The following is a 14439-nucleotide window of genomic DNA, read 5'->3' as shown; positions in this document are numbered from 1 at the left end:
GACTCAGTTTAAGATAAGACGGCCCAGTGTTTTTGCACCAAGTTTGAATTAGAGGAGGAAATCGCCTCCAGAACCACCAAGCGTGGTAAGATCTTCATTGGATCTCATTGGATGTCAGGTTTCTGATATTTATGGCCCATGTGAAAAGAAATCCAACTCTCTGAGCCCGAATGCAACATCAACAGACCCGTTGAGAGAACTAAATGTTCAGGAGTGTTTATCCAGTGAATGGTCGTTGGCACAAGTGCAAAACGGCTTGCCCTCGAGTTGCAATAATCATACGAGTGCCGCAGCTCTCTCCGTCACTTTCTCCCATGGGTATGTCTGAATGAAGCCATGAGCCATTAATTTCTTAATGACCGAATGCCACTTCTGTGACACATACCATGTCTGAGAAGGGCTTAATTGTGCCATTTGCTGTGACCTCACATTGCTCCTTTTCATACTGAAGCCTGTGGGATAGAAATATTTAATTTTTGATGCAGCTTTAATGTTCTGTAAACAAGCACTTTATCCTTCTCCAGACAAGTTCACCAAACAGTGTTTACAAGACGCGATGAGCCGGGGCTCAGCGAAACTCAGAAATCAGTCATGTCTACGGAAGCAAGAGCTGGCAATGAAATGATAGCACATCTGTTACTAATGCAATTAATGGCATCTGGTGCTGTGAATGCCTTGTGAATAATGGGTGTAAGTCAGCATGTACAAATCAACGTTATGGAGCCGAGGTTTTTCCGGGATTGGCATTTGGAAAATTGGGTGCAAACACTCACTGAAAGGTATGACTTGTGCTCTGTGCGAGTTTTGAACCCGGCCGGGATCAACTCCGACCAATCCAATTACAAAGCTGAAAATATCTGTTGTGTAACACTGAATTGTCACATCTCTTTGAGGCTAAATGAATCCTGTGAAATGTTGCAGTTTCACAGCTGAATGCATTTTTGTTTTTCCTATCACAAACACCTCCAGACGAGGTTACGTCACCGCTTTGCCGTTGCCATATGGGGCAGCATAAATTATTAGATGAACACAGTTGAATTCACACACACACACACACACACACACACACACACACACACACACACACACACACACACACACACACACACACACGCGGTAAACGCAGCACACGGAAAAACAAGAGAAATTCATTACTTTATTCATAATTACATATTGACTGTATAAAGTAGTTTGTAACAGATGTACTTAGGAGTATTAAAGGATGATTAAAAATAAATGGAAAAGAAAACAATGAATTATGAGATAAACGTCCTACACAGCTTGTACGAGGTAGTGACACAGTTGTGTGAGCAGACAGCAGCGTAAAACACAAAAGAAGTGTAAGATTGTCGTGGTCAGGCTGTGAAACTGATACACAGCAGTGTTCACTGAAAACTTTGGGACTAAGAGGTGCGACAGTGCAGCAGAGGTATCAGTGATGGTGGAGGGGAGTGGCTGTTGTGTGGAGTATTAGGGAAGGTGACAGCTCTGGGGAGAAATTAGCTTGTCGGTCTGGCTGTGCAGGAGTACAGAGAGGTGCAGACTAAATATGCACTGCCTGGTGCAGTGTGAGAAATGGTGAATGATTTCCTTCCTTGGGGCGGTGGCATTTATCGGTTTGCATTATATTGAATAAACTGACCTCGCTTGCAATAAAAACTTGTTTAAGTAATTAATCTAACAAAAAAGTTCAAATTATCTGGTTCCAGAAGAATGAGCGCTTCTCCATATACAGTGGGGCAAAAAAGTATTTAATCAGCCACCGATTGTGCAAGTTCCCCCACCTAAAATGATGACAGAGGTCAGTAATTTGCACCAGAGGTACACTTCAACTGTGAGAGACAGAATGTGGAAAAAAAATCCATGAATCCACATGGTAGGATTTGTAAAGAATTTATTCGTAAATCAGGGTGGAAAATAAGTATTTGGTCAATAACAAAAATACAACTCAATACTTTGTAACATAACCTTTGTTGGCAATAACAGAGGTCAAACGTTTACTATAGGTCTTTACCAGGTTTGCACACACAGTAGCTGGTATTTTGGCCCATTCCTCCATGCAGATCTTCTCGAGAGCAGTGATGTTTTGGGGCTGTCGCCGAGCAACACGGACTTTCAACTCCCGCCACAGATTTTCTATGGGGTTGAGGTCTGGAGACTGGCTAGGCCACTCCAGGACTTTCAAATGCTTCTTACGGAGCCACTCCTTTGTTGCCCGGGCGGTGTGTTTTGGATCATTGTCATGTTGGAAGACCCAGCCTCGTTTCATCTTCAAAGTTCTCACTGATGGAAGGAGGTTTTGGCTCAAAATCTCACGATACATGGCCCCATTCATTCTGTCCTTAACACGGATCAGTCGTCCTGTCCCCTTGGCAGAAAAACAGCCCCATAGCATGATGTTTCCACCCCCATGCTTCACAGTAGGTATGGTGTTCTTGGGATGCAACTGAGTATTCTTCTTCCTCCAAACACGACGAGTTGAGTTTATACCAAAAAGTTCTACTTTGGTTTCATCTGACCACATGACATTCTCCCAATCCTCTGCTGTATCATCCATGTGCTCTCTGGCAAACTTCAGACGGGCCTGGACATGCACTGGCTTCAGCAGCGGAACACGTCTGGCACTGCGGGATTTGATTCCCTGCCGTTGTAGTGTGTTACTGATGGTGACCTTTGTTACTTTGGTCCCAGCTCTCTGCAGGTCATTCACCAGGTCCCCCCGTGTGGTTCTGGGATCTTTGCTCACCGTTCTCATGATCATTTTGACCCCACGGGATGAGATCTTGTGTGGAGCCCCAGATCGAGGGAGATTATCAGTGGTCTTGTATTTCTTCCATTTTCTGATGATTGCTCCCACAGTTGATTTTTTCACACCAAGCTGCTTGCCTATTGTAGATTCACTCTTCCCAGTCTGGTGCAGGTCTACAATACTTTTCCTGGTGTCCTTCGAAAGCTCTTTGGTCTTGGCCATGGCGGAGTTTGGAGTCTGACTGTTTGAGGCTGTGGACAGGTGTCTTTTACACAGATGATGAGTTCAAACAGGTGCCATTCATACAGGTAACGAGTGGGGGACAGAAAAGCTTCTTACAGAATACGTTACAGGTCTGTGAGAGCCAGAGATTTTCCTTGTTTGAGGTGACCAAATACTTATTTTCCACCCTGATTTACGAATAAATTCTTTACAAATCCTACCATGTGGATTCATGGATTTTTTTTTCACATTCTGTCTCTCACAGTTGAAGTGTACCTCTGGTGCAAATTACTGACCTCTGTCATCATTTTAAGTGGGGGAACTTGCACAATCGGTGGCTGACTAAATACTTTTTTGCCCCACTGTATCAGTTTATGAAATGTTTTTGTGTTTGGTGTCCAGCAAAACAAGCAATGGAGAAAAAAAAGATGTTTACTTTTACCACCGAGCATTAAATGTGAATACTAAGGGAAAAAAGTATGAGAAACGGCACTTTACTTTCCCAGGCTTTGGGGAGCCAACAATTTGATCCTTTCTCAGCTGCATAATCTGCAGATTTAAGCCTTGTATGAGAAGGAAAGAAGACCCAGAACGCTTCCCTGTGGTGCTCCTTTTGCTTGAAATTAGGGAAAGCAGAGGATTGAGTTCTTAGCCACTAGCTGGTCACTCTGTGGTCTGCTGATTAAGAGTCCAAACCAGTCTACACTCTTGTGTTTTTAGGGCCAAATTATAGAGGCTGCTTTGCTCATAAAACTGTGATAATGCTGAAGTATTCTTACACACTGATATTACGTCACAATAGTTCAGACCTTTAGCAGTTCACAGCTTCACTTGACTGAGGATGAGTTGCGAATTAAATGGAAAAACCTTGGGCCAGCAGGTCAGGGGGCAGAGGCATCAATAGAGAGTTTTTGATTATTTCCAGCCAGCCCAATGTTTACTGCACCTCATTCCTCTGCTCCCCACACTTCTCCTTACTAATGAGGGCAACATACCAAAAAAAAAAATAGCATGAAAGAAGAAAGTGAAGGAAAAACTGCAGTAATTGAGCTGCAGGTTACAGAATACAGAAAGAAATTCTATATCACACACCAGTTGAACACTTTCAGTGCTCTTCAATGTCATTATTGGAATTGTGAGTTGAGATTTGAAGCCGTCCTGAGCTTAAAGCACAAAGAAACTTTATGCTGTTTTCACTCAATTTTCCATCTGCTGTGCAGCTCTAGCTCCAGGTAAAGATGTTTAAGACCAGTGCTGCTGCAGTTGATCAGCACATGTCCAGGAACACCATCTGCTTCAGCAGCTTTATTTGTGTTCAGCCACCATAAGGTTTTCTTTTGTCTTTGTGGGAGTTTATTAGAAGTGATTGTTCTTTTTTTTGTCTGGTGTAAATTCAGTGATGGAGGCTTTTTTCTTCTTCAGCAGAGATGTTTTGTTGGGGGTTTTTCTCGCTATATATATTAAAGTGAGGCTTTCTTTACGGCTTATTAAAGGCTGTTGCTTTTATCGTTAGACTCATTATTAGATATGCAGCACCAAATGAAATGCTTTTCTCACTTGTAAGTGTGAAGCCTCCCACAGACTCGTGTGTAGACAAATCCCAGTCAGCTCAAAAAGCAAATGGAGTTCAGAGATACAGCATCTCCCTCAGGCCACACTTCTTTCTTTTTTTCCCCCTGATCTCATGGTTGGTCTTTGGCTTTGGAGGCAGAGGTTAGAGACACACAAACGGATGATTGATTGTAGGAGGTTCGTATTGTTTTTCCCACTCTGGTTAGAAGCATTCTCATAGTGGCGAATTTCAGCATGTTGTTGCGTTTCTTGTTTACACACGTTAGTACTCTCGACTCTCCCTTTAACACACTTGTGCACAGAAGTAAGACAGTGTTCCCGCACTTTGGTGTTAATCTGCCGAGGCCTCGGGATGTGATTGTTCTCTGTTGTGGAGTTCAACACTAGATTTTTCCGTTGTCTTCTCTGTTTGTTGTTAACTTTCTATTATCCTGCTTTTGTGCAGGATTTTTGCTCAAATTAAAACTCCGCTGCATCCTCCCTGTACCCAGATAGTTTCTGAGGAATGGGTCTTGTAAGACATGCAAAATGCACATTAGCATCATCGTTGTTGGTGAAGACGTGTGAGAGGATAATGAATTTCAGCTCAATTTAAGTATAATCTACTTCATTAGCACTTGGCATGCAGTTTGTGAACTCGAGTGAGTTATGAAGGTCTGATGCTAATATGCAACATCATTTTGGAAAAGACCAACTGTCAGTCAGGCTGTGACATTTGTATGCTTGGAGTTTCCTTTGATGATATTTGAGTTCTTTAAGGATGTCCTCTTGTTCAGTCGTGATTGCTTTTGTAATAAACCAAGTATTTGTAGCCTCGGGTCACATGTCTGAAGCTGGAGAGCTGTTCCTCTGACCTTGGGTTGTTCAATGGATTTTAAGTCAGAATGTGAAAGCACCAAAAAATATCCCTCCACGCAATTAAATCACCAGCCTGAACTGTTGATATAAGAATGGATGGATTTCTGCTTTGATGTTGTATATGCCAAATTCTGTTCCTACAATCTGAATGTCACAGAAGAAATTGAGACTTATCTGATCAGGCAGTCTTGTTTTTTCCTCTATCATCCAATTTTGGTAAAACTGTGCCAACCATAGCCTCAGTTTTAGCCTCAACTGTCAGGAGACACTTGCATTGAAGGTTCAACGCTCCTCTGCATACTTTAGCTGTAATGAATGGTTATTTTAAGTAAGTGTTGCCTTTTATGCCAGCTCAAAGCAGTCTGGCCATTTCCCTCTGAACTCTGGTATCGACAAAGCATTTCCGTCCAGGTAATTGACTGGATATTTTCTATTTTTGGACCATTCACTGTAAACCATAGAGATGGTTGTTAAAGAGAAAAATCCCAGTGGGTCAGCAGTTTCTGAAATATTCAGACCAGTCTGTCTGGCACCAGCACCCATGTCACGCTCAAAATCACCTTTCTTCCCCACTCTGATGCTGGTTTGAACCTCAGCAGGTCGTCGGAACCATGTGTACATGCCTAAATGTAGTGAGTAGCTGCCATGTGATTGGCTGATTAGCTATTTGGGGTACTGGGTAGTATAATAATTGGTTGGAAAGTTCAGTGACAATGATGTTAAATAACAAGGCAAAGAAACAGAGATAAGAATCACAGACAGTAGCTGCAGACAACAGTTTCTGTTGTTCTTTCAGAGTTAATTTAACTTCACTTAAAAGAAGCTCTTTGTCTTTTCTGACTTGTGTGATGTGCTTTAACATGGGTCTACAAAGACTACCAAGCAGATTCTTGCCAGGAGCTTTTGGTGGCTTAATTAAGCCAAGCCTTCACGAAAAAAAAACTACGAAAAAAATCTTCTAAATGTTCCTGTAGCTACACAATAAAGTTAATATTTCATACAAATCCAGACATATATTGGATGCTGTAATTCCAATTTTACCTTCAAGGACTTGTAATAATGTAGCCAGCAACATTTTACTTTAAATGCTCAGTTGATTTCATTCGATGTCCCAATCTGAGCCTGTTAGCAGACTACACCGTGGCGATCAACTTGTTAAAATCACACCTGCTAAAATGAGCTTGTTTTTGGACATTTTTGAGAACACTGGAGCTTCAATAAGCTGCTAGTATAGCGTTTCATTTGTAAGCAGATACGAAAAATTGTAAATTGCATTTCCTATGAGAAAGATAATGGTTCTTGAAAGGTCGACTATCTTTTTTCCCTTTTTGTATCTATGTAAATGTCCCCAATTATTTCTAGTCTAATTTTCATGAGAGTGTGAGTGCGTGACAGCAGTGAAGAGATAATGGAAACTGAGGAGCAGGAGAGAAAAAAACCTCATGAGAGGGAAAGGTTCAGACTACTTTGAATAGAGGGATAGAGAGCCATGAGAGAGATTTCTATAAAGGACCGTTTCAGACCAGCAGTGGATACCCAGGGGAGTGGTCCCACAACATCCAATTTTAATGAGCGGATTTCAAAACTTACAATGAAATGACAAGTTGAGCCACAACCTAGGAGACAGCTGAGCGATGAAAATGTCTGCTTTCCCCTCGTCCCCCGGGGTATGTGGTGTTTTCCACTTCACTGGGTGTCCTGTCCTCACCTCTCTCTACCTCCCTTTCGTTTCCACCTCCTCTCTTCTGCTCTCCGGTGAATTACCTTCATCCATCCTCTTCTCACTCGTCACTTGTCATCATTTCTTACTCGTCTAAGTGAAACGCTTCCAGCGGGTTCAGATTGTTCAGAGTGTGGAGGACTGTTTCTTCTTGTTTGTTTAATGTCCATGTAAAAGAAAAGTATCTAATCAGTATAGCAGTATTCAGTCTTTTAATTGTGGTGTTGTCATGAGACTTAAATCCTCTACATTTCTTATCTATTTTGCTGTCTTTGTTGTGAGCTTTAACAGCTTTTTATTGGAGATGGATCAGATTTTTCCATTTATTTGCCCATCAAACAAACAAGGTTTTTTCCAGTGTTTTCTTTAATAATCAGGGTAGGGCTGGGCGATATGGCCTAAAATCAATATCACGATAAATTGAGCAGTTAACCTCGATAACGATAAATGGACGATAACCACCCCAAGTGCCAAAAAAACAAACGTTTTTGTTTTGTTTTTCATTTGATGGGGCTGTGGCAGGCATCATAGTTCCTCCAGTTATTTTGATAATATTATTCCCCCTAGACCTATTCTTTGCAATTATATTATTACCACTTTAAAGGACTGTAAAATGTCACTGAAAATAAATGAAGACAATAGTAGTAAGTACTTTTAGTGGTTAAGATTTATTAACTGAACAAAATAAAAAGTGTAGGATACAATATGTAACCATGCTCTCTAAAAAATGTGCATCCCTTGTAAACAAAATAGTTTAATAATAAATATGTTTCACATTGGCTATTCACAAAGTAAACAATGATTGTGCAAATGTAATGCCATCATGGACAAAGGCCTATCTCTGCTAAGGCCTTGAGGTACTATAACTTGTAAACAAATAATGTCACAAACACAAATGTCAATTGAACACAGAAAAAACTATAATAAATACTAAGCACTGCCATGTGACTAGTGAAAACTATAAACTCTTAAACAAAAACATTAAATAGTGCTGTTTGCAAAAAACTTCAATAGAACACTGATAGTTAAAATTAGGCAGGGCTTGAACAGGGCACTTCAAAAAGGGGCAGCAGCAGACTTGGTATCCTGAGCGGTTCAATCAAACTACTGTTGTAGATGTTTACCTGAGTAGTGTTTACTCCAGGTTCTTGCTAAGAAACACAAGCATATTGACCATGTCAGGTTTCAGGCAGGATCTGAGGCATGTCACAATGTTTCCTCCAGAACTGAAAACCCGCTCGGATGGGGAGCTGGTGGCTGGGATGCAAAGATACTTTTTTGCAACGTTACTTAGAGTGGGAAAGTTTACTTGATGCTTTCTCCACCAATCTAGTGGATTTTCCTCAAACATTATTCAAACATTAATACTTTCAATTTTGAATATGACGCACAGAATTAAAGTCACTTTAAAACACACCAGATGTCACCACCCAAATATATTAAGATGTACACACTTACCGATTGCCAGGTGCAGCCTGTGCCCAAAACATTGCACCCGTGTCCATTTATTGAGCTTGACAGCTTTCACAATATTTGGGCCGTTGTCAGTTGTTATAGCAACAAGGTCCTCTTCACTGATGTCCCATGCAGACAGCATCGCTCTCAACCCCTGTCCAACCATCTCCCCCGTGTGATCAGATGGAAAATAGGCCGTCTCGAGCACTCTGGTACGCAGCTCCCATTTGTTGTCGATGTAATGAACTGTGAGACTAATATACGGCTCCATTGTACGGCTGGACCAGAGATCGGATGTGGCTGCAACGTGCTTAACGTATCTCAATTCAGCAGCAATCTTTTCCCTCTCTGTGCTGTACATGCTGGGAATGATAGTTTTTGAAAAATATTTTCGTGATGGGAGTTCGTATCTCTTGTCAGTTATTTTCATGAAGTGTCTGAACCCGTTACGTTCCACTGTAGCAATAGGAGCCATGTCTTTTGCTATGTGGTAGCCTATAGCATTTGTGATTTCTTGCCATCTTTTTGAAGTTCGCTCATATAGTTGAGTACTAGCAAATGCTTCGGTTATTGACCGCTGCCTGGTGGAGGAAGACGTTTTTGCTGGTCCTCCTACTCTCTTCTCGCTTTGAGCTTTTTTTTTTATGTCTTCGAATTGAATCACATGGTTGTGCTGCAGGTGGCGGAAGAGGTTGGTTGTGTTACCTTGACTTGACGCAACAGTCTTTTTGCAGAGTTTACATTTAACAATATTTTGATCAATATCATCCTTGTTGAATCCAAAATGTTGCCAAACGATTGCTGATGCATTTTTTTTGTTAACAAGCGTCTCCTCTTCCTCCTCCACCAGCTCTACCTCCGTCGCTGCTGCTTCAACATTTAAATCGTCCTCCATTTGTTCACCCGTGTCTCGTCTTGTTACAGGTAGTAGAGTCATGTGACTCCACCCCGTCAAGTGTGTAACATAGCACAGCGTCTTAAAGGGACATGAACATCGCCAACCTGCACATGCCTTTTCTTTTTTTTTTTTTTTTAAATACTGAATTTACCGACATGGGCAAAATGACGTCGATGAGAGTCATAAATTTCGGTAGCGATAAATTTTTGATATATCGCCCAGCCCTAAATCAGGGTATACTTAAAAAAAATGACAATTGCCAATTGTCCTCTCATGATGATGGGGTGGGGGGTTGTCTGCACTCAGTGTCATGGCAACCAAGCGTACGTTATAAATATCTTCATCCTTAGCCGTGAGTTTGCCCAGATACAATGTGACAAATTAATATCTCCGTTCCAAACATGCTGCTCATTTCCTTAGAAATCACTTGCCAGAACGAATTAAAGGGCGAGCGTGCACTGTATTAAAATGACCTGTCATTGATTAACCACACAGCCTCCAACATTCATCCTGCCCCCGACTGCAGCCGCCGTCTTGTTTAATGATGTCGGCGTGCACTTCCACACATCTGATAAATATCTCTAGAACATATCTGCCCGTATTTTTCCCCATCTTTCTTTTCCTTGTGTAACTCCCCCTTTTATGGCCTCCTCTCTCCAGCACGGAGCAGACCCCACTAAGAAGAACAGGGACGGCAACACGCCTCTGGACCTGGTGAAGGACGGGGACACGGACATCCAGGACCTGCTCAGAGGAGACGCGGCGCTGCTGGACGCTGCTAAGAAAGGCTGCCTGGCTAGGGTTCAAAAGTTATGCAGCCCCGACAACATTAACTGTCGGGACACGCAGGGACGCAACTCGACTCCTCTGCACCTTGCAGGTAAAAAAGCCGCCCAGCCCACACACTTTTTTTTTTTTTAAACCTTTTTATCTATAATTACGTCTTAATTTTATCGGTAGAGCGAAACACCACATTTTGATAGCACAACTAGCTCGAGCAGTTGACCTACAATGACCTCGTATTACATTACTCGCATAATACGGTTTTTAAAGTCTTGATAGCACAGACAGCGTTTGTCCCCTTAAAGGCAGACAAACTATTATGTATATATTCAAGGTGTGCAATCATTGTGACATCAGTTTCAGAGATAACAGCTGATACACCATCCTGCTAAAGCCCTTCATGGGGATAAACACACACACACAAATGCCTAATGAGATTCACGCTGATCTAATCATCCATAAATTTACATTAAAATTTCACCTTTTAGTACAAACCATGTCCTGAATTATGAAAACACATTATAGATGCAAACTCAAGGCTGAAAATGAGCATTTAGTTTTAACTCTTTTACATTATGGGTCATACTTTAGAGGTTGCTTTTATCCTGCTTTTGTTCAATTTGGTGCCCTAAAATGTGCATAATTGTGTCAGGAAAGTTTAAAGACCAAAAACTGCTTCCTGTTTCTCCTTTCTATTATGGATTTTTTGTGTCTTAATATATATATATATAAACACACTTCTTGCTGCGTGATGATGCAGTATATTTAAATAGAGGAGGTTTTGCTGCATGACTGGCACTTCAGAAGTTAAGAAACTGCTGGAAAACACTTTAAAGGTCTGAATAAATCTGACCACTTAGACACACGCCCACGCACCCTCTGTGTTGATGTACTTTCTTGTAAAAGGAAAAGATGATTATATGTGCCGTCCCACTGCCGTGAACGTAGGCTGACATTCACTCTGTCTTTATCATTATTTTGTCTTCTCTCATTAGCTGACTGCGTTTTTATATCTTCCTCACTCATCTTTCTTTCTGTCCTGCTGCGTGGAATCGTCGCCTGTGGCGCTCTCTAGCCGGCTATAACAACTTGGAGGTAGCCGAGTATCTGCTGGAGCATGGAGCCGATGTGAATGCGCAGGACAAAGGAGGGCTGATACCGTTACACAATGCCGCTTCATATGGGGTAAGACACAAACATGACGCTTGCCTTTTTTGCTACCTGTTCATAGTTTCTTTAAAAAGTCTTTTATCTCCTTTAACATTCACTCACTTAAATACTTGAGGCCAGCTGTATATTTATAGTGCATTTGTTTATTTTTTTTATTTATTGTATTCGACTTTTAGAGTAGCAAGACTTACTTCATACTTGAAGCGCAAAACTGATGGAAATGAATCAAGTTAATTTTTGCATAAAAGTGATTGAAAATCTTTATCGTAAACCTTTTTTAGAATTCGTTCATGGATAAAGGTGTAAATGCATGATGAACATAGATTGATAGATAACCACACTTGGGTATTTTAATCAATAAAACAGCTCAGTTGCTTATAATCTTTCTATATGCTTCCCTTCACTATATTGTTTTACATACACTAAATTTAAAATACACTATTATTACAATACTTCACTTACTATATGATTTTATTGTGATTTTTAACATTTTGCAATATGCTCAGTATTGCATATATTGCAGTTTATCACCTTTTTTCAACTGCACATTAAGTCAAAATCATCTCAAGAGGTTGTTGTAAAGTTTGACAAGTATGCATATTTTGGATGTTTAGAAAATGTGTAGCACACAGTGTGTGATATTTAACTGTGACGCTGGATCGTACTTACCTAAACAGCAATAATAATGACTATCATCTTTAGCATGGGGGGGATATTCGACTGTTGAAGGTTTACATTTGTGCTTTTTCCCTTCATCTTTGGTGGCACAGCGCTCGTAGCTTGTCAGCAGTCTTCTGCTAAAAGAGTCATGAAACACGTGTTTGCATGAAAGCTTGATGAGCTGTGCATTTTGGAAACGCACACACAAACAGTTATACACACTCAAGCATCCCTGACTGTTACTGCAAAACAAGCTACATTCTGTTTGACACCAAGACACGAGCCGTAGACAGACGACGAGGGAATGAGGGAGACGAGCGGGAAAAGCAGGAGAGGAAGGACCGGAAGGAAAAGAAAAATCATGACAGATTTAATAATTCACACGTTTTCTGTTTCACACAATCCTGCAATCCGTTTTTACATGTTTTTTTCCCCTGATCTTAATTTTGTAGCACTCATTCAGCAACACTTCACACATTTGCTCTTGTTAAATGCTTTTATTCGTGCTGCCCTCGCCTCCCCCAGACACCTCCTCACTCATCTGCTCTCATTTTCTACCGTTTTAATTCCTCTCCTCCGCTTTCCTGTTTCTTCTTCTTTATGTCTCCCCGCTACTTCCTCTCCTCTGTCCAGCACGTGGACATAGCTGCTCTGCTGATCAAGTACAACACGTGTGTCAATGCAACCGACAAGTGGGCATTTACTCCCCTGCACGAAGCGGCCCAGAAAGGGAGGACTCAGCTCTGCGCGCTGTTGCTCGCCCATGGAGCCGATCCCACTATGAAGAACCAGGAGGGGCAGACGCCGCTGGACTTGGCCACGGTATGAAAGGATTTCTTGTGGGACTTTTTTTGGGATCTGTCCTAATTTCTTCCCATAACAGTCTTCATACTTATGAGTCAGCACATTGACTTAAATAGACGTTCAGATGGTTATGGTTAACTATTCAGAGAGTTGAGCGCCATAAGGAGAGTTTGCAGAAGTTTAGATGGTGGAACAGACAGCTTTCTAACTCCTCACACCCTAATGAGGTTTCCTAATGAGCTTCCTTACGCGTTTCCTTGTTTGACTGTAGGTACCAAAGTTTGAGAGCCTCCTTTGGAAAACAGCACATCACTGCTGCTGACATCTACAGGCTTGTAACTCTGCTAGAGATAAGAGGAAACGGAGGCATTTGCTGCTCTTCTCACACTATGCATTCAGTTTATTTATTGACCATTGGATGAAGTCATTAATGGATATAGCAGTCCCAGGAAAAGCCTGGAAAATTTGGCTTGCTCTCATGAAGCTTCGTGACAGTTTGATCCTGTAATGAAAACGTCACACGTGCCATTTTCTAGTTTAGTCCAGATTAGCTTTGGGATAACTTCACAAAGCGTGGCCTCTGACCATGATTGAGTTAAGCTTCTTAGTCATTTTCAAGGCATTACACAAAAAAATACAAACACAAGTGCCCTTACAACAAGAAAGTGCATATTTCAGTCAGAAGAAAAGAAAAGACAGTGTCTTATACTCAAAAATAAAGTGATAGATTTGCCAAAAAATCCAGAAAAAGTGTAGCACTACAGTGATTTGCTGCAAAAACACAACCTGGTGTGATCTGTAGATAGTGTGTTCAAAAATACAAACAAACATACAAAACTAATTCAGAGGTGTCTACATGTTGTGTCTTTGTTGCAGGCTGATGACATCAGAGCACTTTTGATTGATGCCATGCCGCCAGACGCCCTGCCAAGTTGTTTAAAACCACTGGCCACTGTGGTGAGTGTCTGCACACAGTATAGGCACAGACGCTGTCTCTGTGTTGAATCGGATGAAGTGTTAATAGCAGAATTCATATCAGTTTTTAATCTTAAGCTCAATGTAAAGAAAAACGTGCTTTGATTTAAACCTAAACGAAACACCGAACGGACCAGATGTGTGAACATTTTTACGTTTCCATATTTAAACAGACGTCTCACTGACAGAAGTCTTCATTCGAGAGCTGCGTATGAATTTATGTTGTCACATAATTACCAAAATGTGCAAAATCTAGGTTCTATTTGCAAATCAGTTAACCAAACATTAATTACCAAACCCAGACAAGGTCCGTGCACAGCGTTTAAATAGAAGCTGATTAACTAAAAAAGTGAGCAACGTGAAGGGCGATCAGAGAGGGCATCCTCTGCCAATTTCAGTTGCTCTGGATCTGCACCAAAATTTAATGAGTTCTTCTTGTGCCCATTGCTCCACCCCACAAACGAGTGTTATGACAGAAAAGCAAGTTTCACCTCAGCTGTCATGGCAGAGGAACAGGGAAGGGTATCGTCGCTGCCCAACCCGCTCTCTGAAACCCTTTTTCTTAAATCTGTT

General features: G+C 41.3%; 1 protein-coding gene across 1 annotated transcript in view; it reads left to right on the top strand.

Annotated features, from left to right (window-relative positions):
- The window catches only part of tnksa (tankyrase, TRF1-interacting ankyrin-related ADP-ribose polymerase a), a 107073-nt gene that overhangs the window by 80861 nt on the left and 11773 nt on the right, over nucleotides 1–14439 (top strand). Inside the window, exons 17-20 of the mRNA XM_085359702.1 lie at nucleotides 10135–10354; nucleotides 11333–11442; nucleotides 12721–12909; nucleotides 13768–13848. Of these exons, the coding sequence (XP_085215828.1) occupies nucleotides 10135–10354; nucleotides 11333–11442; nucleotides 12721–12909; nucleotides 13768–13848 (600 nt within the window). The remainder of the gene's footprint in view (nucleotides 1–10134; nucleotides 10355–11332; nucleotides 11443–12720; nucleotides 12910–13767; nucleotides 13849–14439) is intronic.

This window comes from Diplotaxodon limnothrissa, linkage group LG7 (genome assembly GCF_057381915.1).
Source record: "Diplotaxodon limnothrissa isolate DT_005_m linkage group LG7, D_limnothrissa_male_GT1.1, whole genome shotgun sequence".
In the NCBI taxonomy this organism is placed as follows: domain Eukaryota; kingdom Metazoa; phylum Chordata; class Actinopteri; order Cichliformes; family Cichlidae; genus Diplotaxodon; species Diplotaxodon limnothrissa.
This window is presented reverse-complemented; position numbering and strand designations above follow the sequence as displayed.